At 32.0% G+C, this 22,858-nt stretch overlaps 1 protein-coding gene across 3 annotated transcripts in view; it reads right to left on the bottom strand.

Moving 5' to 3' along the window:
- LOC100167325 (rap1 GTPase-activating protein 1) overlaps positions 1 to 21,131 on the bottom strand; it is a 57,306-nt gene extending 36,175 nt beyond the window's left edge. For 2 of the 3 annotated variants that reach the window (XM_029486977.1, XM_029486978.1), the window contains exon 1: positions 20,883 to 21,131. In XM_029486977.1, coding sequence (XP_029342837.1) covers positions 20,883 to 20,978 — 96 coding nt within the window. In that variant the 5' untranslated portion in view covers positions 20,979 to 21,131. Of the gene's footprint in view, positions 1 to 5,335; positions 6,013 to 20,882 lie in introns of those variants that run through there. The other variant, XM_008184361.3, reaches the window with a different exon arrangement.
- Positions 21,132 to 22,858: the final 1,727 nt, after the last annotated feature.

Raw genomic sequence — 22,858 nt, 5'->3', positions numbered from 1 at the left:
GCGGCGAAATGTCCGGCGGCGAATCGGTCGCGGTGAAAAGTCCAGCGGCGAATCGGTTGCGGCGAAACGGTCCGCGGCGAAATGTCTGGCGGCGAAAAAGTCCGCGGCGAAACGGTACGGTGGCGAAACGGTCCGCGGCGAAACGGTGCGGCGGCGAAACGGTCTGCGGCGAAACGGTCTGCGGCGAAACGGTCGCGGCGAAACGGTCGCGGCGAATCGGTCGCGGCGAAATGTCCGGGTTCGTGGTTTTCATACGCAAAACTGCAAAAGTACGCAATTTGTGTGTGTGAAATTGTATATATTTTCCTACCGAGTGCCTTACCGACAAACGTCTAAGTAAGTATTATTATAATAATTAAATAGAAAATCATCCTTATACCGGTTTACAGCGGCAGTGTCTCGCGTAACGGACTTGTGGGCGACGTGCGTTTACCGGTGTAGCGCGAAACTAGTCTTTTACAATTATTTAAATGTCCCTTCTTTAGAGAAGACAGCGAGATGCGGTTGCGGGGAGGGACACTCGTGGCGGGTGGACGAGAAGAAATGAACGCGTATCATAACGACGTTGAATTATTCATGGGCACGTAATCGTCACCAGAGAAAGAGCGGTACGTTCGTCGCTCTGAATATAATATATGTGCAATACAGTTCGCCAATATATATATTTTTTATACCACTGCTGCAGTTCCGAGAGAGCACTAGCCCACTAAATGATTGTGTAACAGTTTTATAGCACGTTGAACGCACGAAAAAAAAAATAGAAAAAAGAAAACCCTCATACCTACATTATAATATTATACTGCACACAACTACATAATATATGTGTAATAATATGAGTATAATTTTCCGGCTTCGCGAAAACGTTAAGTCAGTGGGGGGGGGGGGGGGCAGTGCTGTAAATATAAATTGCACAGTTGGAAACCGAGAAACGCCACCGTAAAAGAAACAATATGGAATGACAGGGGGTGGGTGGTGGCGAAAGAACGGGGGATTTTAATAAGAAGACATCTGGAAAGCGATGCCGGGGGATTGTGTGTTGTGTGTATGATTTATGATGAAGCTCGGATAAACGAAATTGTTCCTATATCTGTATGCTAAAAGAAATATATGAAAAAAGAACTTGGTAAGAATCTCATCATGCTACAACTGCACTGTAAATATTTCTTATTCTTATGTGTAATGAGAAAAGTTTTCATTTTATCCATTACCGATTGTCCCCCTCACTAACATCATTTATAATGAATTTGTGCCTAATTTTTTTTTTCAAATAAAGATTATTTCAATTTAAAAATAATAATAATATAGTACAAAATCGAATCAACAATATTTTTTGAACGAACCATTGTAATTCTTTACAAATATTAATATTTACTTTAATCTTTACTAATATTATGTAGGTACCTCGGTTTTTATTAGAACAAAACATATAAAGCTATTTTATGAAAACCAACACGTTCAATAATCAAATAAAATTCAAAAACAACATAAATTAACTGCTACCGGGTTAGGATGGTTTAGGTACTCTTGATGGAACGGAGTATAGTATCAGATTTCCCTATATCATAACGTATTATATTATTATTTAAACATTCAATGCTGAATATAGAACCTAATATTATGTTTATTTGGTTTTATATGTGATTCTAGTGATTTTAAAAACTTTCTCTAATGATATACTGGATTAGAGCAGCAATGTAATTAGTTATTATTAGGTACCTACCACCTATTTCGTAAATCAAACCAAAATATCGTTATATTTTATCTCAATCAGTCAATTACATACGTCGTTTCGAGTGTTGGCAGTAATAATAATAATTATAGAATATGGACTTTTGCTGTTGAACAGAAAATAGATAATAATATTAAGCCAGTATTCGGAACTCGACGACGGCTACCGGGAAATTGATAAAAGCATAATTAGAGATAATTGTATGTGCTACATAAATTGGATAATATATCTATGGCTCCGGTTTCAACAGGAAATTAAATTGATTTTCACTATTGTTGTTGTTGTTATTTACAGTTCGGCGATAGCGTCTAACACTAACGTGATTCTATATCAATAGACTATATTAATATTATAATATTATAATAATATTACATTAATGCATATTATTATACACAAAGTGCCACAAACTATGGGAGTACTGAAACTCGTGTATGCTGTCTGCATGGTATAAATACCATTTTTGACTTATAACGACAAAATATGTAGTAAATATTGTAATATATTATGAATTTACGCGACACACTGCAATGTCTGTAGGGGGTTACCCACGCGCTAAATAAAACGAGCAACTCTTTCAACATCGGCTGTTTGGTAGATTAAATTTATCTCTTGGATACCTAACTTACCGTATAAAATATAAAATTCGGCTGTACGTTAAAAATAACGCTACAAAAGGAATATTGGTCCCTTGAGTCCCAGTAGTTACTGCGCACGACTGATATATCATTTTAATCCTTGTATTTTGTACCTGTGCTTTTTCTATTTACTGTCCATTCGGTATTATTAAAGGGGAATGGGGATTAGGGTCGCATGTAAGTTTGAACATAACGAATAGCTCCCAATCACGGACCTACCTTACCAATACCTAGCTAGTTTCCATTTTGGAATCATTACAAATCTTTTTTTCTTTATTGAATATACATGTCATAATCTGCAGGTAAATTGAGAGTTAGTGTTTATTGAACAATGAACATGCATTTCTTGACACTGGTGACACTTCCTAGTTCCTATTTGTTCTTATTTTGTATTAATTATTTATTTATTTAACTTAATAAGTCTCTATTATTATTATATAATAATACCTATGTAAAACCAAAATGTTCTTAAAATTATTGAAACCAATGAAAGCACCTGACGGTTAGGTATACCTAAATCGTATAATATAAAGATACGAATAAGTATAGCGTATAGGTTATACCGGTATATACCTATACTCATGAGACACGACATTTGGCCGGATGTATTTGAAGTACAACCGTCTCGGATATCCTGATAACTCGTGCGCGCCAAGTCTCTCTCGTCACCTGTCAAGTCGTGAAAAAATAATTAGTACGACACTCGATACGTCTTGCAGCCGTAAAACGTTGACCGTCTAAATAAACAGTTTCCTTAGGGCGATAATGGAATTTCGCTTAATTAGGTACTACATTACTACAAACAGCAGGTGTTGGCCTCGTACTCACCGATGGGCCCATAACGCAAAATATACCGAACCAACCCTCTCCACCACCCCCACGAGATACGAGCGTCGGATTTCAACCCGTACTGTACAAACTGGTCGGTATTTTTGACTGGGCTAAATTTATGCACGCGACAGATCTACATTACAATATTATATCCACCGATGACATGCATCGAATACTTAGACATGAGCTAATATGTAAAATATACTTTGGAGTTAGAAAAGTGGAGAGAAGGTGTTAATGATTTTGTAAATATTTATGTTTTTGAGGATCCACGGACTGTGATTACTGCGGCGAACTGCTGGTGCATTACTATATATAGTATTATACCGTAGCACCGCGAGCATATTATATTTTATTGTGTTTATTTTGTTGCCTCGGTTATGGCGAAATCTGACAATGCACAATACGAACCTTTCGCGCCGATGTAACCCTGCTACAGTTATAGTAGTTTGCCACTTCATCGGCTTTCTCCGAAATCCCAATACTAATGATAATTTTTTATTATCATTATTATTTATTTTTTAAATATATCGTTTCTCTTCTCGGTTCTCGCTACTGCCTCTATACGGCCGTAAAACATTTATATACCTGTATATAATGTTTACGTTTTATATTATTGTACTAGATCAATTGTAGAGACTATAGCGAGTTGTTTGTCGTTCTAGTTCGCTGGTTACCTACCGACACCATCACATCGCCATAACAGCGAACATCAGCTTCTGTGCGAGATACGACTACAACGACAATGGTGAGAATCGAAACGTGAGAAACGCGCGCGCTAGCGCAGCTGGGAAACGTCGACCGGATACACATTACCCCACTGCACAAGCTACGCATACAATATTAATACATAATAGGGGTAGATAGGAAATATTATTTTATATGTATAAATGTATAGTACACATATAACAGTATATAATATATATATGTGTAGTAGTTATAATATACTTGATGGTTCTCAGTTGTTGATTCCAACACTTTATGCGAATAAATCGCAATACGAAGTTTAACAATACGATTGTATGTGTGCACTCTCGATACCGGAAAGTGCAATGGGTTTATAATATAAAGGTAACCAAAACGCAGAATAAAAAAATGCACACTCTGCAACACCTCGCGCTTTTAAATCGCAACGGCCGGTTGGAGCACCGCGATTTCAATATACGAAATTATTACTCAAGTGATACACTGTTTATTCATCAGACTTCGAATCCAGGTCGAGCGTTTGATAAATAAATAAATACACTATGTAGGTAGGTTGGAGGTATATTATACATATAGTTTATGTGTTTCCCCGTCCGCTGTTAGTACAGGCGGTGTATAGCCGAATAGGTGTCTATGCTATATACTACCTATAAATCTATACTATTGTACAGTAATGTTTGATTAAACTCGTCACGAATGTTGTAGGTGTACCTACGTTGTGCGACGCAATGTGACAACAAACGAAAAATGTGAGGCAAGTCACGGTGTGACATTATATCGTGTTATTAATATTATTATTATTATTATTATTATTATATCATGTGTCTGCCGCTGCAGCTGTGGCAGAGATTTTGATTGGAAATATCGAGGGAAATATTGACTACCTACACAGAAAACATTAAGTCGTGTTAAAACTCAAAACATATATTATTGTATTACTTAATTATTGTGAACTTTAAAGTAATCGGAACAGGTCTTCGATCAATATTTTATTAGTTTCATACTAATTCGAGGAGAGCTAGTTCGATTTTTGGCATTCGGCATTTCTGCTGATAGCGTGGGGACGCCGGATACAATTACATCGAACAGGATTAATAGCGCTACGTCATACAGTCATCCGAATTCCAAATCATACGTGACGTAGGTTATACATATCGAAGATTGAATAAGAGCTACGTATATTGATAATATATAATATAAGTTATATTGTTATAACGTAAAATTTGGATGACTTTAGTGGGTAATCACTAATCACCTATATGAAAAGGTTGCACGAGCACTAAGTATAAACTGACATTTTATTCACACGTGCTACAAACGCACTCAATAATTAATGCGTTGAACCATATTGTAAATTATTATGTGGTAGGCATAATAGCACGACTAAAGAGGCATGGAATCACTGAAGATATAGCATATTATATTTTCTAGGTACCTGGAGTCCTTTGACGTTATCCGAACTCTGACTGTGCCGACTGCCATGTCTCTCACGCCACTTTAACACACCCATGACCGAATGAATCCAACCCGGAGAAGAGTCGCGGACGTCCACGCAGGACGTTTGCCGTGCCGTTTTCAGCGCCGTCGTGCGTCCGTCAACCACAAAAATATTAAACGAGACCGTATGACGATAATTAATTAAATTGAATAAAATAAATAAAACACACAACGCCACAATAACCGTGTAAAATAACGATCTGTATACGAGTATTGTACCGCACTCGGGGGGGGGCGTTTGTAATTTAAATCTGCGATCGGTAGCAAAATAAAAAATTCTACGGCGTCGGACTATCGGCGAACGACCACAAGCACGACATGTCCGGACGGGTACGTGCGCGCACGAAGGACACCGGTCGGGCAACTAGACCAGCCGGCACGAACAACCCGGCACCCGCCGTCGCACCGCCGCCGCCGCCGCCGCCACTGCTGCTGCGCGTCCCCACCACGGCAGGTCGAAGGCGATAAAAAAGCGACTGGTCGCGCCGCAGACGCGACGGACGGGTTCACACTACACGCTGCAGGTACGACGACGACGGTGACCAGGTGACGTATACCCCCCTTCTCACACCACCGTTTGACATAGTTGAGCGCCGGATGCGTGGGCGACCAACGCCGTTCTCCGCCGCGACACGCTGCACTAGCGATTGACACACAAAATAATATCATACTTAATATTATGTTACGTCCAATGTTGCGCTCTGTTTTAATAATATGATAATATTATAATGTTATTTATTATGTTGTTATAACTCCCTACCACCGCGCTCAGTCGCGAACATGTACAAACGAAATGATAATAATTAATAACGAAAAAAAAACCGTTCAAAAAAATCTTGCAGAGTTGAAAGTGGTTGGTTTGACGAAACTGCAGCCATTGCTATTTGCTACCACGGTATACACACTCGTGTCACGACTAGTTAACGACTATAATATATTTTTATTCGCTCGCGCGTACTATGGGTATTACGACGACGCATTACTTTAGTACAGCTATGTGCGATACAAGTCGTGTTTGTATTTCGATTGCTGCGCCCACAAGGCGTAATACAACCCTACCGCTGTTATATAGGTTATATGGCTATAATAGGTGATTTACTATTAAATAATATATATATATTATATTATCTCGTGTTATATACTTATATAGGTCACGACTCACGACGTTATAATGTGTTTTGTATCATGGTGCAAAATATTGTAATCTGTTGCCACGACTTTTATAGAGTCTGTGTAATTTGGAATCCCTGTTAATACAAACTTATATATTAATAGTATACATATTATATGCTGCACACCGAAGAGATGTATTGATCGAGTTCAAGAAAATATTATTTCAACTGACTTTTAATAAACACATACCTATATAATATAGACGTAATATATTATAGTACGCGTATATAGCATGTATACGCGTGACTTGAAATAGATTATTAACGTGCATGCGCAACGTTGTGGCTTGAAGAAGAAAAATAAAATTGCAATATATTTCCTTATTTTTTAATAAAAAAATTAAATTAAATAATGAACATATTATCTAAAAATTCCAAAACTCCGAAAATTAAATTCACACGTTTATAATTGATTAATCTATCAAATTAATTTAGATTCTCAGCGGATTTAAGTTTTAACGTTTCATTTTATATACTGTATTAATAATATTCTATACATTTCGATGAAATCGTTTGTTTAAATAATTTTTTTTTATCATCAAAACGTTTGTATTACAAAGTAACTGTGGTGCAAGAGTAAAGTATACACAGTGTACAACAGGTGCCTGTAGGCGTATAGCCGTACAGGTTTAAAAAATGAATATAATTAACTTACAATCAAAAACATATATTATATGACAAATAAAAATTCAACTTGTTTACATTAGGTGGTTTGGATGTATGCGGGTACATGGTACATTCAGCGCGTACGTATTATGTTATGCATTTATAATAAATTAATATTTTTTAATAATTTTAGTGTCTATACTACGTCATAATATAATTCGTATGCCTACATGGTAGTTAATAAATTATATTCAAGTGGAAAAAAAATACTTTAATCATTTGCTTATTGTTAGTAATTAGATCTTAATAAATCGTATACCTATAAGAAATAATAAATAAAACGAAAAAATATATACGAGTTCAAGAAATAGGTAGTATAATACATAATATATTCGCATAGTGTAGAATATACAACGTGAGTCTTGCGACGGTGTCGCACATTTATCCGTACTGCGCGAAAAGAAAGAGTTAACAGTATATACCTAATATTATAATAGTCACTATATTGTTACTATAGATCCTGCTGGCGGACTGCCAGATTTTTGCGTTTTGTTTTATTCCATGACCATTTTTTTTGCAGTTTAATCTCGCAAGACTCACAGGGGGAGGGTTTACAGGATCAAACCACACACTGCAGCAACATTGTAATGTTTATGAATTATAATATACATATTATATTTCTAAACGACGTATTATAAACGATATTGTCACGCGATGAACGTACGTTGTATTATAATAATATACTCTCGGCGGTTCTAATGTTTAATAATAATAATCGATAAGCGCGGGACAGCGGTTATGGCTTTGCGTATAATATGACTTTTAGGGATGACGGTCATAATATTATGAACGGTTACAATGAAATACAATTATTATCATATCCTCCGATGCGTATATATATACATAAGGTTGTATGATATTATATTCATATAATATATATTTTGTAATGTACTGATAGTACTGACCTACAACGTATTATGTCCAACGTTGCCTACCTATGCCCTATATATGCCACTCGTGAAAACGCCCAATATATTATAATATACAGGATGATCCATTTAATCTGCCACATACACTTCCTCGCGGGTAAAATTTGTGATTCTGAGAAAAATTGTATATATTATTATAGGTATGGTTATTTTGTTTATAAACATCGAAATCTTCATACAAATATTGTCCTTCAAATTATGAAATTAAATACAGCAGGTATCTGTCATAATTATTATTATATGGCATCCACCCAAAAATCAATTTAAAACCAAATAAATCATGATATCAATTAAAATAGTTTTTTTTTATGTTATCCGCATAATATAAGTATTTCAAACTAAAGAAATTGAAACCGCATGAAGGTTTTGAAAAATCTGCTTGCTAAGTTGGTGTGTTAGACCATCCAAGGGTTGAACGAATCCGTAATCACACTGTATATTATAATATTATACCACCGATGTCCCGTCGGCCGTCGGTGTATGGAACAGTGTAAGTTTCTCACGCGTACATTGCGGAGAGTTGTGACGATATTATAAACATTATAAACACGTGGACACGCGTGGGAAAACGATATTCCGCAAAAGCTCGTCGAGAATCGTGTTTGTTCAGCCCGCTTCTAGTTGTTATACACCCTACAATATGATTACGCAACCGTGTGGCTTTAACCGTATGTACCTATATATTATATTTAATATAATGTAGCGAACGCATCACAATATGTATTGTACAATGTACAGTATAAAACACTGTAAACAATATAGTGCATATTCGTTTTAAAAACAGTGTTATATATTTATATATAGTATTAATAGTAGACACGAAGTTTACTAGTATACATAAGATGCACACAAAAAAGGGAATTTATATTTCTTAAGAAAAACAAAAAAAAAAAAAAATTAAATGTTATAAATTATAACATTGTGTTGTTGATAAACAATAAACATAGATACGCCGTACACACAACCACGTTAATTGTATTATGCATTATGATTAGATTATATTATATAAATTACATAAATAACCATTTTTCAGTTTTTCTTCTCTTCATTAAATTAATATAATATGGTGATAACTTTTCATGAAATGAATAGATAGTTTTCCACATGGTAAATTGTTTGAACTTATACCATGTGGTCAACCCATGTACATTGTTAACACTGCTGTTATTAAATAATAGTGTAATATTACTCTATATATGTGTTAATCTAATAATAATTATTATGTACCTACTTCGAACAAAATATTAAGCAGGAGTTTGCCAAAATTGACAAAATAATAATTTCAATTCTGAATTTTCAATGAATATGAATAGTATAAAATTATTATAACAAAGAATCAATATGGAATAAACGTTTTATACCAAATGGCTAATTGCAATATTTGCAAAGGATTTTAAAAGTAAAAATCATCACAATATCACAACATGATTGTAAACTACTGGTAAATTGTAAAGTAAATTCAAATTAATTTTTGAAATCCGTTCGTACAAATAGCCAATAGGTAACCTGGTAACGATCCTAACTATAGTACTATACCTACTACCAACAAGTAACAACTAACAACATTGACATAATATATTATAGCCTATACATATACAACATACACCAATATACCTATGATATTTTTTTTTATAGATTTAATCAAATTAACTGATAATCAAACATATCAATAATTTCAATTTTGACAAAAAGTTGACTAAAATATTAATGGATATATTGTGTATTATATTTTCCATAGTGATGAGTGAAGACTTATAGATAAGTCACTATGAATACACGAATACATATATTTTAGGGTTTACCTATATTATTGATAATAAAATAATATAGTGTTTATTACAAAATCAATGCATCACTATCATGGATACTACTCAAAAAGTTGTAAATAATAATAGACGACTAAGTGCCCTCAAAAGCAATTGTTAAGTGTTTATTATATTTAATGATGCAATAAATAAAAACATAATTACCAATATATAAATTATAATAAAATAATTGTAGTAGGAGTAAAATCTGAACTATCTTGTATTTATCATTGTTAAATATGACAACACATAGATTTGTCAATGACAGTTTAAAACCTAGGGTGCTAAGTGCATAAAATATTTATAACTCGTAATAATATGATAAAAATAAACCCGATTATAACTTTTTAGATCTAAAAATATAGTAAAATCTGTATGACTGTCTAGAATCGTTAGGTATAATATAATTATATTATTAGTACAAAAAGAAAGTAGTCAATAATTATGTTACGTATACCTAATCTCCATCATGCCTTTGGGCTTAGTTTATAATATATATTTATATACTGCAATAGTGTTAACAAATAATAAATAAATCATTTTTTCCATTATATACTATTTTAGTATTTTACTATTTTATAATTCAGAGCATATATCGAGTTTTCATTTAAAAAAATTATGTTAATATTTCATTATTTGCAGCGTAGGTAGGTACCTATTAATAATAATAAACAAACAATTAATAACAGCTCATTTGAACTTGACTTGCACTCCATAGTATACTATAATATTATATAGGTAGGTACACCTATATAATATTATAGTGCTATAGTATTACGCGTATATCATATATAATTTAGGAAACCATATTTCTTTAAACAATTCAAATCGTGACAATAACCATTCAACTTCACTACTCCAGCCATGAATAAATCTTACGTATAAGTAGGTATCTAGACTGTCATTCGTGTAATCATGTCTGATGTCTGAAATATGATAGTATATTTTATTTTCGTTTTTTCTTCATGTGCATATAATATAATATACTATAACACTATATATATTAAGCCCGCCATCGCCCGAGGTAACACGTAAGTCTAAATTACTTCCTATTTAAATACAATGCTTATGAGTGGATAATATGCAGGACAAAATGAAACGTTAATATAGTTCGTCTATACGCAACGCCGCGGTCGTAATTATTATCCAGAGCATTCATTGATTATAATATATTTATCGCATAACACGAAAAGTCGAGTGTATCTACTCTATATGGGTTAGGTTGCCACCAACTACTTGGTACAAGTATATAATATAGTAAACAATAGGTAGATACCACCGGAGTATAATTTATTGTTATCGTATATATTATATATTATTTTTATCGAATAATTAGTAATTGTCCCATCTACTATAAAATAGTAAATTGTAAATATAGTAAATACTAAATACTACCTAGTGTCCTAGTATAATATAATATAATATAATATAACTATTTAGTATTTTCTCTAGTGAAAAATAATAATTATTATGTACAATTTTTAATTTAGTATATATCAATATTTACTGTTACAAATTTTAATCATAAAATAGTGAAATTGATAGTTTTGATTTGAAATGTTTAAGCATGCGATGATCGATTATGATAAAACACGTGTAATAAATAATAATATATGGAGTATACTGATAAGTATACAATTATTATTTACAATGATAGCCACGTGGCCTATGGTAAAAAAATATTATTGATTGATAAGTTAATACTATGAACTATTTATTTACTATAACTTACTATAAACAGTAAATACACACCAAAATATACTAGGAAATAAAAAAGCATAATATATCAATATATCATTATATATATAGCTTACATGGAGTCTTCAATATCAGTTAATTTCAATAAAGTGAAGTAAACCAAACTAGATCCATTTAATGTTTTTAGAAAGACAATTACACCGTAGATTCAGTGAGTAAATTGAGTTTACTTCTTTTTAAATAAAATGCCTCTCTGCAGCTTTTGGTTTTGACATGCTATTTAATGATAAAATAATTGAACATCCAGACAGTTTCATTAACTAAAGTAAATGGAAAAAAAACGGACGTTAAAAAAACATTATGATATTAAAACTATAAAATAATAATCGATATTTTTAAATTGAAAAATATTAATTGCTATATTATGTTGATAAATTAATAAATGGTAATACCTAACGATCATAGAAATTAAATGGTTAAAATAAAATCAATTTTTATTCATCAGTTGTAATTTAAAATTTAAGTACCTATATTATTTCTAAAAAGTACCTCCTGATGTTCTAAACATTTTATAATAGATTATATTTCAAAAAGTTAAAATAGTTTTGTCTTCTTTTTTATAAGTTTTATTGAATTTATTTCATTATTGTGCCATCGAATTATTCGTGAAGGTACCTGACACAAACTAATAAATAGCATTCAAAAACAGTAGGTAATAAACATACTGAAATAAATTCCAATAACGTCACTTATATAAATTTGAAATACCTTATTATTATTTAGGTAGGTATACACTATACACTAATAAAAAACTAATTCGTCATAGGCAGTTCATTATTCGGATTCTTAAGTTCTGAAAATAATGTTTATAATGTTTATATAATATGGTCGACAGTGAAGTAAGTAAGTACTTACTATTTATATTACTTAGTAATAGTAAATTACTGTACACTTAAACGTTCAAATAAAATAAAAACGTCAAGCGTGAACCTTTGAAAATGGAATTGATATTTTCTATGTGGTTGTGTATACTTACTATTTTTGAAGTTGAAAAATAAAATATACCTTATTTTTATAATTGTTTTGTCAAGCGTGTATTATCATTATTATTATTATTATTATTATTATTATTATTAAAGTGTTTATGGAGATGACAACGTGTCTTCTTCGAACATTTACAAACAATGAGGTGCAACATAATAAAGAGATGTTGAAATATCAAATAACGGGTAACGGTAGGAACCTATCAAAAAAAAATTACTGTATAAGTCATAGTTAACCTGTAATCTATAAGACTACACTTCTAATGCATGTACTTTTGTATAATTGTATCTTATTGTTTAATAAATTTGGTAAAACGATACAGAGATGTTATAGTTATAACTTAAACAACAATAATATTTGTTTTCCTAGGTACTGAAGTCGATGCACTGAATTTTCAAAAAATATATATGATAATATTATGTACTGAGTAACTGAAATAAAAAGTGGATAATTGCTCAATAAAAACAAAACATTATAAACTGATAACATTGTAGTTTCAAACAATGGTGAACAATATACTAAAATTACTAGTTTTAATAGCTTTAAAATTTATCTCCCTCAACTTTTATCTTATTTTATACCATTATTATAGCATCATTTTTTTTTAGTAACTTGGTAAATGTAAAAATAAAAACGGATATAAAGTCACAAGTCTAGATGCCACAAATAGTCTAACTAACAAACTTTTTATTAATATCAACGGATATACATAACTTTTGTTTAACGTCAAGATTAGTTGTATGTAGGATGTACCTACCTATATAATGTATACCTATTTTATTTCTAGAAAAGTTTCCAAGTTTACGAAATATTAATTCATCATTAAAAATTAAAATAGTAGGTAAATTATAATATATAAAACAGAAGAAAATACATGTATGTTATCAAAATAAATCGTTGATTAAATATTATCATTTTAAATAATTTATTTAGATTTACAACGATTGCGTGTTTACAAAAGACCACTTTGCGGGGGCGTTGATGGATAAAAAAAAGTTACTTGGGATAAACTCGGATTAAATGACGCGTTACGGTAAAAGTCGATAGGGAAAGAGAATATCCGCCGTAAACAACAGTTAGCGCCCCTGCAGTATTGCTGACGACGACAAACAAGTGGCTCCCTAAAGTATTATATAGGTACTATTAGCCATTAGGCAGTTAGGTATATTATATTATATAAACGTTCACAGCACGGAAAGCTATTATAACGTTATAGTCGTTACGCCTTCGTCCCCCATATATTATACTCGTTTCATAAGAACTCAAAACTGCGATATTGGTGGTGGCTGTAAATGGGGTTGTTGTTCAGTGATGATTGCTCGCGAGCCGAATAAGTCCTGTGAACACGAATACACGATTGTGGTATAATGACACAGCCATGGCCGTGGGAACTGCGCACAACATTCAAAGTTCTCTATATACCCGTATAATATATTATTAAAATTAAAATGCCGGTACAACTTGCAACTGCAGTTTTAGTTGCGTGAGTCGAAATAGTAGGTACCATGGGTGCTGTTGAAGTAGGTAGTGAACTGTGCACAATGCCGATGGCCGATTGCAATCAAAATGTGCGTATCGGGTTACCTATCTGTACTCGTCGTCGTCGCAGCGGAAGATAATATTATAGTGTACACTGAAAAAAACTGAAGGTAAACAGAAAAATAATATACCGTTCAAATTATACGTATACATATGTACATTGTACACGCTGTACTTTACATAGTGGTTTATAACGAAAATAAAAAAAATTAACTTTACCACGGCAGTGATGACCGTTAGAGATAATATGTTGCTAGACTTCTAGTATTCGTGACCATTGAGCTGCACCGACGGTTAAAATATTATTATCATTACATGTATATTATTATAACTTGTGAGTTATATTATCACGTTATAACTATACATATTTTATAGTGCGGTAGGTATATAACCGACGCGGACGTCTTGTACTATATACGACTATTAGTACGCATACGGTCTAAGGACAATATACACCTATACTCTATTCTGTTATCTCTATTATGACCACTTTTACTTTATTATTGTTATTATTATTATATAGTGCTGTTGCGGTGTAGCAGCGTAGGTATAGATATACTCTTCAATACTCACCGCCGTAAACAACATTCGAAGCAATATTATTCTCGCACGTGACTGCGCTGCAGATGTGCGCCGTATACATAATACACCAAAAGAGCCGGTTTCGTTTTACCTAAACGCCGTTGCTTTTAAAGGATGATATAATATAACATCCGACAAAGAACAACTATTCAAGTTTCGAACCGTATCGCATGTACCACTTAGGGTGAGGGAATATTTGGTTATGTCGGGTACAACTACGTGTGGCTTGCGTTCATATTATGTACGTATTATATTATATATTATATTAAAAGTATTGTGGTTTTTATTTTTCGGTCACAAAAACCTAATATGGGTACGCATTTATAAGTTATAACGCGGTGGCATGCGGCGCGCCCAGTGGGGAAAACTAAACTTTATTGCACTTAATGTAATATGATGATACAATATATAGAGAGACATGCTCAAAATGCCCCCCTCCCCCCCCCCCCCCCGGTAGTGTTGTCTAGATAAGACAAGTAGGTACTACAGTTGACAACATTAGCTGATAAATACCAATATAATATTGTTTTTTATCGTATTAAATCTATTCTGTGAAATCACTTCGTATTATATGTAGGTGCGTGAAACCGAAACGTCGGGCGAGTAATGCAACCGCCGCAAACTGCAGCAATGAAGCACCTACATAATGTATATAATATATATATTGCATTCCACCAGGAAGTTACGTTTCGCGCGTACCATGATATTAATATACCTTTGTTCTAGATGTATAAAAATTATATGGCATCGATAAAACGCAATTTGAAACCGCGATTGTAATTTTATCCTCTTCGAGAGCAGTCGAGGGGAAAATTCCAATCGCTTTTTATTCGATATTCCGTAATTTCACAGCTGCAGGTTCTTAAGTCTCGACTACCTTAACAGCGACGACACCAACTCGGCGAACTAGCAAGTAGCAACTGTGAATATATTATGCTTCCTGACTCCTGTTATGTTTGATAGGTATTGTACAATTACAGATTGTGGTCATAGCCAATATAGTTTTATACAAATACTTAACACACTATACACTACCTATAAGGCTATATACAATATACCTATATTATTTTTATTGTTGAGCAATAATTTTTTCTAGTAAAGCGTCGTTCTCACGAAATTTCCATGGGACTTCCACTTAAGTTTAAATATTTGGCTCATATCTTAACTCTCTGAATTAATTATTGATTATTATTTATTCCAGGATGGCCCAATAAATTCAAATTTCAATAAATTAGTTTCTGTAGTATTGAATATTTGTGTGTTAATTATTATGTCACAGTTAATAATTATTATTAGAAAAATTAAGCTAAGCCAAGCTGAATAAAACTATTCTGTTATTTTAATAATTAAAACATTATCAAATTAAAAAAAAAATTGATTTATTCGTTCTGTTGCATAAAAGTATAATGTAGGTGAAAACCCTTTTATACAATTTACTTAAATTTTACATGAAAATATTTTTATAAATATACCAATAGTTTTAATCAATTATTATAATATTAGGAATTACATTTATTACTATAGGTATCAATACTAACTGTTAAAAGTTATAACGAATAGTACAATTTTCATTAGAAAATGTTAAATTTAATGACAGCGTAACTACTTTTATAAATTATATATTACACTAAACATTGGCTATTTGTACTAATAAATCTGACTTCAGACCACCCAGGCATTAGTAATTTTTGTTTTAACAAATATAACATACTCGTATAAAAAAATTAGTTTCTATGAACAAAAAACAACTAAAATCATAATAAAATATTCATATTAGGTATAATATATTTTAACTTTTTATGTTGATAACGATATGAATAATAGATATACGGTTTTAAATTAAAAAAATATGATAATTTATAAATGTACCTATGACTAGCGTACTTAATGGTGTTAATAGATTAATAGATCCGTATATGATATTATACTGTAATGTTAGTTATTCACGCAGTATTTTAAAAGTTCTGCACTTTCCTCATACATATTAATTTAAAGACTGAAACCCTGTGACCGCAAAGGTGATGTTGAAAATGTTGGAAGACGACAATGCGCATTTTAATTAACTGTAGATAAGACAAGAGTTTCAAAGTATAATTATATTGCCTAGAGCCCTAGACGCTTTGTATGAGATACATTTAATATACGCTTTGCCGCGCAATTTGTTTCGGGAGCATTACTTCCTTTGAAAATATGTCGTTAATAATGATAACAAAAAAAAAAATGAATTAAGAACACCCCAATGCTCTAGTAACAAACTGATTACCTTCTCGGCAAAGCTTTTACAGTTCAAATTAAAATGAGATTCAGAAAATGTATAGTTTGTTTCCCTGAAAATACGTTACTAATTTTCCGGGCCAGATGAAAAACTGTCAGACAACTCGTGAAATTAATGATATAGTGTTCAAGATTGGCATGCCCATGGGAACTCTTTTCTTATTCCTAAATTAATGGTTGTACAAAAACAATATTGGCTAATCAAAAGAACAAAATAAAAACAATACTGTAGTGAAGAGTTGGCGAAACATGTATTTTGGGCATCTCTTGTGAAGTCATAGAAAAGGAGAAGCCGGACCGATTTACTCGGCGTACGAAACGGGTCTTGTAAAATATAAATTATAAATACATCAAACGAGATCGTATGCCCCACTAAATGTTGCATTTGTATACAAGTTGCACATTAATTTTAAATGTATATGCATCGAAAGTTTTAAACAAGAAGTTTCCTAATGAAAACTGAAAATTAAGCTTGGCGATCAGTTTTAGTGTATGGAACTCTAGAGGGGTCAACGTTCGTGCCATTGTGGGGAGATTCTTATTGTTTTCGGAAACAAGTTATAGGTAGGGTTTAAATTATTAACGATACACGTGCTGTATTATTTATATACTATTTATTTTTATTATAAACTATTATTACTATTATTGTGGTTACCCGTGGAATTATAGGCCATTGAGATTCAAGAAGTCTTACGGTTGTGTTTATATTAACTAATTTATAATAATAGAAGATAGATAAAAAAAAATACTAAATAACAATTACATGATAAAGTTGTAGCTTTCAGGTATACAATAATAGTAATTATCATAATTTGTTTAATAGTTTTGAAGTGAATTTTATTAATGAAGTTAATTGATTATGGATCTGATCGAATTGGGGTGTATATTATATGGGTAGTAAAAAATATATTTCTTACCTATATTACGTGCGTGTGTACAGTGTACGCCTATTATATTTTACATGTCAGATAATAAAATACAAAATTAGATTTCCGACGATGTAAATTTGTAATCATTAATCATCCTAACTATTACCGGCATTACCTTAGCTTTAGGTATTATACATGGTTGAAATATACAAGGTTATTGTATATATACCCTTTCTCAATCAAATATTTAATGATAAAAACCAAAATGGCAGCGTAAAGGGAGCCAATAATAATCAAGTATGTAAGCGCGGGATTTTGAATTTGTTAGCTTCTGTTGGCATATTTTTGATGATAAGAAAAACTGATATTTGTGATATCCTTTTACGCGGCCATTTTGTTTCTTATGATAACAATCTAAGTCCATATGCAATAACCTGTATATTTCAACCATGGTATTATATTAATACTATAATATTTAGGTATTGCCGTTCCTTGCAAGTAATAGAGACATTTGTAAATTAAAATTAAAACTCCCGAAAAATAAAAAACGTTAAAAAATGCTTTCAATAACAATATAAACATAGGTAGATTATATAGGTCTGTGGATAATAATATGAATTTGATGTGTAATACGTAAACATGTTCTTATACAGTTACACCAGATGGATGTCCTAAATAACATATGATTGCACTAAAAATGCGTTTTACAATTTATTGTTGTTCAAAATACCTACTATAGAATATAAATATTTAAAAAAAAATGCAAAAAATATAATATTAGTTCATTTATCACGCTTAATTTGAACCGGTACTAACAACGAGTTCCCATTGTTATTATTTTCCGAACAATACATCCTCCATTTTTTCAGAGTCCTGGGGTCTCTATAATATGTAATTGCAATAAGCTACTTATTATTTGAGGAAAATCACTATTCCCTATTTAATACTATTTTTTTTTGTACAATGAAAAATAAGAAAATTACGTTACCGGTACTATTTAAATACTGTTGCAAAATATATCCAAATAGAAGCAGTTAGATACATTATTATAATAGTTTGTAGTTAGTAGTAGTTACCGTTATAGATGTTATTTTGTTCACACGAATTAAAAAAGATTTTACTCAACAAGTAACAATCGCGGATGAAATTGATTCAATTTTTATACGCATTACAACATTAGCCTTGAAATTTTTTTTCAATAGAAAATTGTAGGTTTAACATTAAAGTAACTATTAAAAATATTTAATCACTTATTAATAGGTTACAAATTAGTATATTATATTTTTTAAGATTATCAATATAAACAATAAAAAACTATTTATAAAGAGAGAATAACAATCTCATATAATTTTATAAAAATTAACCAATTTTGTCGAGTATAATATGTAGTTAAATATGTAAATTTATCGTATTCATAATAACCCATTAAGTATCAAGTGAAAAATTCCAAAGGAGCATAAAATTACAAATTTCGAATTGAAAAAAATGAAACTAAGATAAACCAAATTTATTATGCTGTTTCTATTACTTCCTAATAACAAAATTGACCTTGTTTAAGACACGTGAAACACCTAATGAAATGACTCATATCGGAAATAAAATATAATAGCCAAGCTATTTCCATATTATAAGTGAATGTTATAGTATTATATAAGACCAAAGAACATAATGAAACCAAATCTAGTGGAAACCTGATGGAAACAAACATCATCAATTGGAGACAATTTGAAGATTTAATAAATTTATTGATATTAATTGAATGTTATTAATAAAAAAAAATCATCTAATATTATAAATTATAATGCAATAATAAAGAATGAATAGGCTTTTTTTAGCGTTCCTGAATTAACTAGGTTCTAACATATTTTCATTAATATTTCATACACGAACAGAGACAAAACTTTATATAATATTACGTTAATGTATGAAAATACGATTCAATATTAAATAAACAAATGTGACTTTGACTTGTGAGTTACCGACTAATTAATGTGTTGTATGTTTAAGCGCTCATCCCGTTAATTTTAAAAGCTGCTCGCCGTTTAGAAGCTAAAATAGTATTACGACAAGAAACACTTTATTTTTTCAAATAAGGTTTAAGCAAATAAAAACTTATACAAAAGTTCCGTTAGCTAAGGTTCTAAATACTCGTGGTACTCAACCCAAAAAGAAATCATATGCCGAAACAATACTAATAAAAAATAAAATCCCCCTCAGAATCTATTTCAAATCAATTTTTATCACCATTCTGAATTTATTTTAAATGGAAACGCAGTAATCATAGTCTACTAAGTTCCTTTCTTTCCTCTGTACAACCTTCCGAATGCATTTATCACTAAAGGCACAATTTCTCCCAAGGCTATTTTTGTTTAATTTTTACCACATTTATAATAATTTCCATCACCAGCTATTAATGACGTTATTACTTGTGAGTTATGATTTCATGTTACGTAGGTATTGTAATAAACGTTAGACTATCATAATTCATAGTTTTTTCTAGTAGTTAATAATAATAAAAAAAAATAATAAAAGTAAAATAAACAACAATATTATAATGTACACACACGACTAGCGAACTAGTGTGCGGGGAAGTGCGTAATGCTTTCGGTTTTTAATTTATTTCCAATGGTAAACGAGAACGACGTCATCGCCGTGATATGTATGATATATATATATATATACTTAAATCATTGTAATAACGCAGCACAGTTACACACACGTCGCGGCGCAGCAGCAGTCAAAACTCGCCGAACTTTCGGAGATTAGAGTCGACGAAATAATCGATCGTCATTTTAATATCGCACGCTGTTCTTTTATAATATAGGTGTTATTAATTATTATACATTTTTATGAAACGGTAGAACGTTCGTGCCATAAAATATACTACAGGTATAAGGTACAACTCACTTCGCAGTTTTGCTCTTCGGCGTCTTCGAACAGCGGATACTTGATGGATGATCTCTTGATGGAGCCCGTTAGAGACTTTCGCGTTTTGGGCAACATATTGTGCACCGGTGCAGTGGACCAAATTTAGTATGATGTATTTAATAACACGTGAGTATGACAACGACCGAATGCAGAATACAGATATTGTGGCTTGACTGCAGTCTCGGATTGCACTCAATCGTATTTAATATTATCTTGTTATTATACAATATACGTGTACGGTCACAGGGTTGCGGTAAATCGTGTGTGTTCTGTGTGTTATTTTTGTTTCGCGCGACGGCGAGAGACGATGCCGCTGATATCAGTCGGGTTACTGCGGAGAACGATAATAATATTACAACATATAATATTATTATTTACCTCCACAACACGCGTGTAATACCATCGTTGTCGTGTGTACGTGCGCCGGAAGGTTTCCCCGTAAAGTGCCCAGAAACCGTTTTGCGAACCTCTCGGTGCCGGCCAACTGTGCAAACGCTGCAGTGTGTCGCGTTCCTGCTGCTGCGGAGGCGGCGGTGATGAATGGTTCGCCGCAATAGCTACCAATATAGTATTATTCAATTATTGTTAATATACGTGTACACGGCGTAAAATGCTGTACATATCGCCATAACACCCATATGCGAGTGTACCGCGTGCTGCGGATCGTCGGATTTCTCCGTCTTCCGGTACCGAAACACGAGATTGTAAATCCGGTGAGATGCCAATAATTCGTCACGAGCGGCTGTATATTTAGATATAGGTCTAATAATAACGAATAATATGTATACCTATAGTGATTAATTTTTATAGTGATTAATCGTCAATTATGCATTTCTGACGCATACGCAATACGCATTAACTGCTGCATAATAATACCAATAATCATATTTAGGTGACAATGATAAATAGATGAGCATATGCTACTATATTTTGCACACCGAAGCCAGAAAATTATACTATGCAGGATTTTGTTCCCCTGCGCAGTATTGGGGAAGAAATATGATAATACTCATGGATTGTTGTCATGGGATAGGTAGGTATTATAATGTACCACTTATTTAATTATAATATAGTTTTTAGTAAGAGTTTGGAGAACATGCTCTGAGATGGGAAAAATTGCTTTTCGGCTAGCACGCCTATTTATTTATCCATATATAGGAGCCACCCACCTGCACATTCCGAGATGACGCGATCAAGTCGTTTTCGCGATCCGGCGGCACAGCATAATATTATTATTTATAGGTACTATATAGTATCAACAGTACCTACATACTATTTCGGATAATTATCACATTCCCCGCGCAATAACACTTTCTATTTTGAATACTAATAATCAATAATGTATACTAGGCATCATTCTGTTAGTTAATAGTACCTATTATTATTTTTCCTCTTGGAATAGTAATACTTAAATAGCTCCAATAATTCTTAATGGAATTTGTATTATTCACATCACATAAATCTGGCCAGAGATTATAAAATACATTGTATTTTATGTATAATATTATTCATTTCACCATGTGTGTTGCAGAATATTATACTCTGTTTCGATGTGATTTACAGAACATTAACAGTGTAGTGTTGTTATAAAAGATAAGACTGCGTCAAAATATTTTCATTTTGCAAACCGCAGAACAACAACAAAAACAAGCGCATCTCATATAATATTATAACAATTCAATGGAAATATATTCAACTGTATGAAACTCAACGAATTACATTTCCAAAGTTTCCGCACATTTTTATTAAATTCATTGTTTTTTCAGGAAAAATAATAAAGCCGCAACATAAACAGTCTATATAAAATAATTGTTTTTTTCGACAGCTGAGTATACAGCGATTAAAATATTGATTCAAAGCAATGTTCGGCAATATTTTCTTCAACAAGTACGAAATGTTTGTTACAAAATCGATAAAATACCAATGAGAAATAAAATCAAGTTGTTTTCGTAATA

The sequence above is a fragment of the Acyrthosiphon pisum genome, chromosome A1, assembly GCF_005508785.2.
Source record: "Acyrthosiphon pisum isolate AL4f chromosome A1, pea_aphid_22Mar2018_4r6ur, whole genome shotgun sequence".
In the NCBI taxonomy this organism is placed as follows: domain Eukaryota; kingdom Metazoa; phylum Arthropoda; class Insecta; order Hemiptera; family Aphididae; genus Acyrthosiphon; species Acyrthosiphon pisum.
This window is presented reverse-complemented; position numbering and strand designations above follow the sequence as displayed.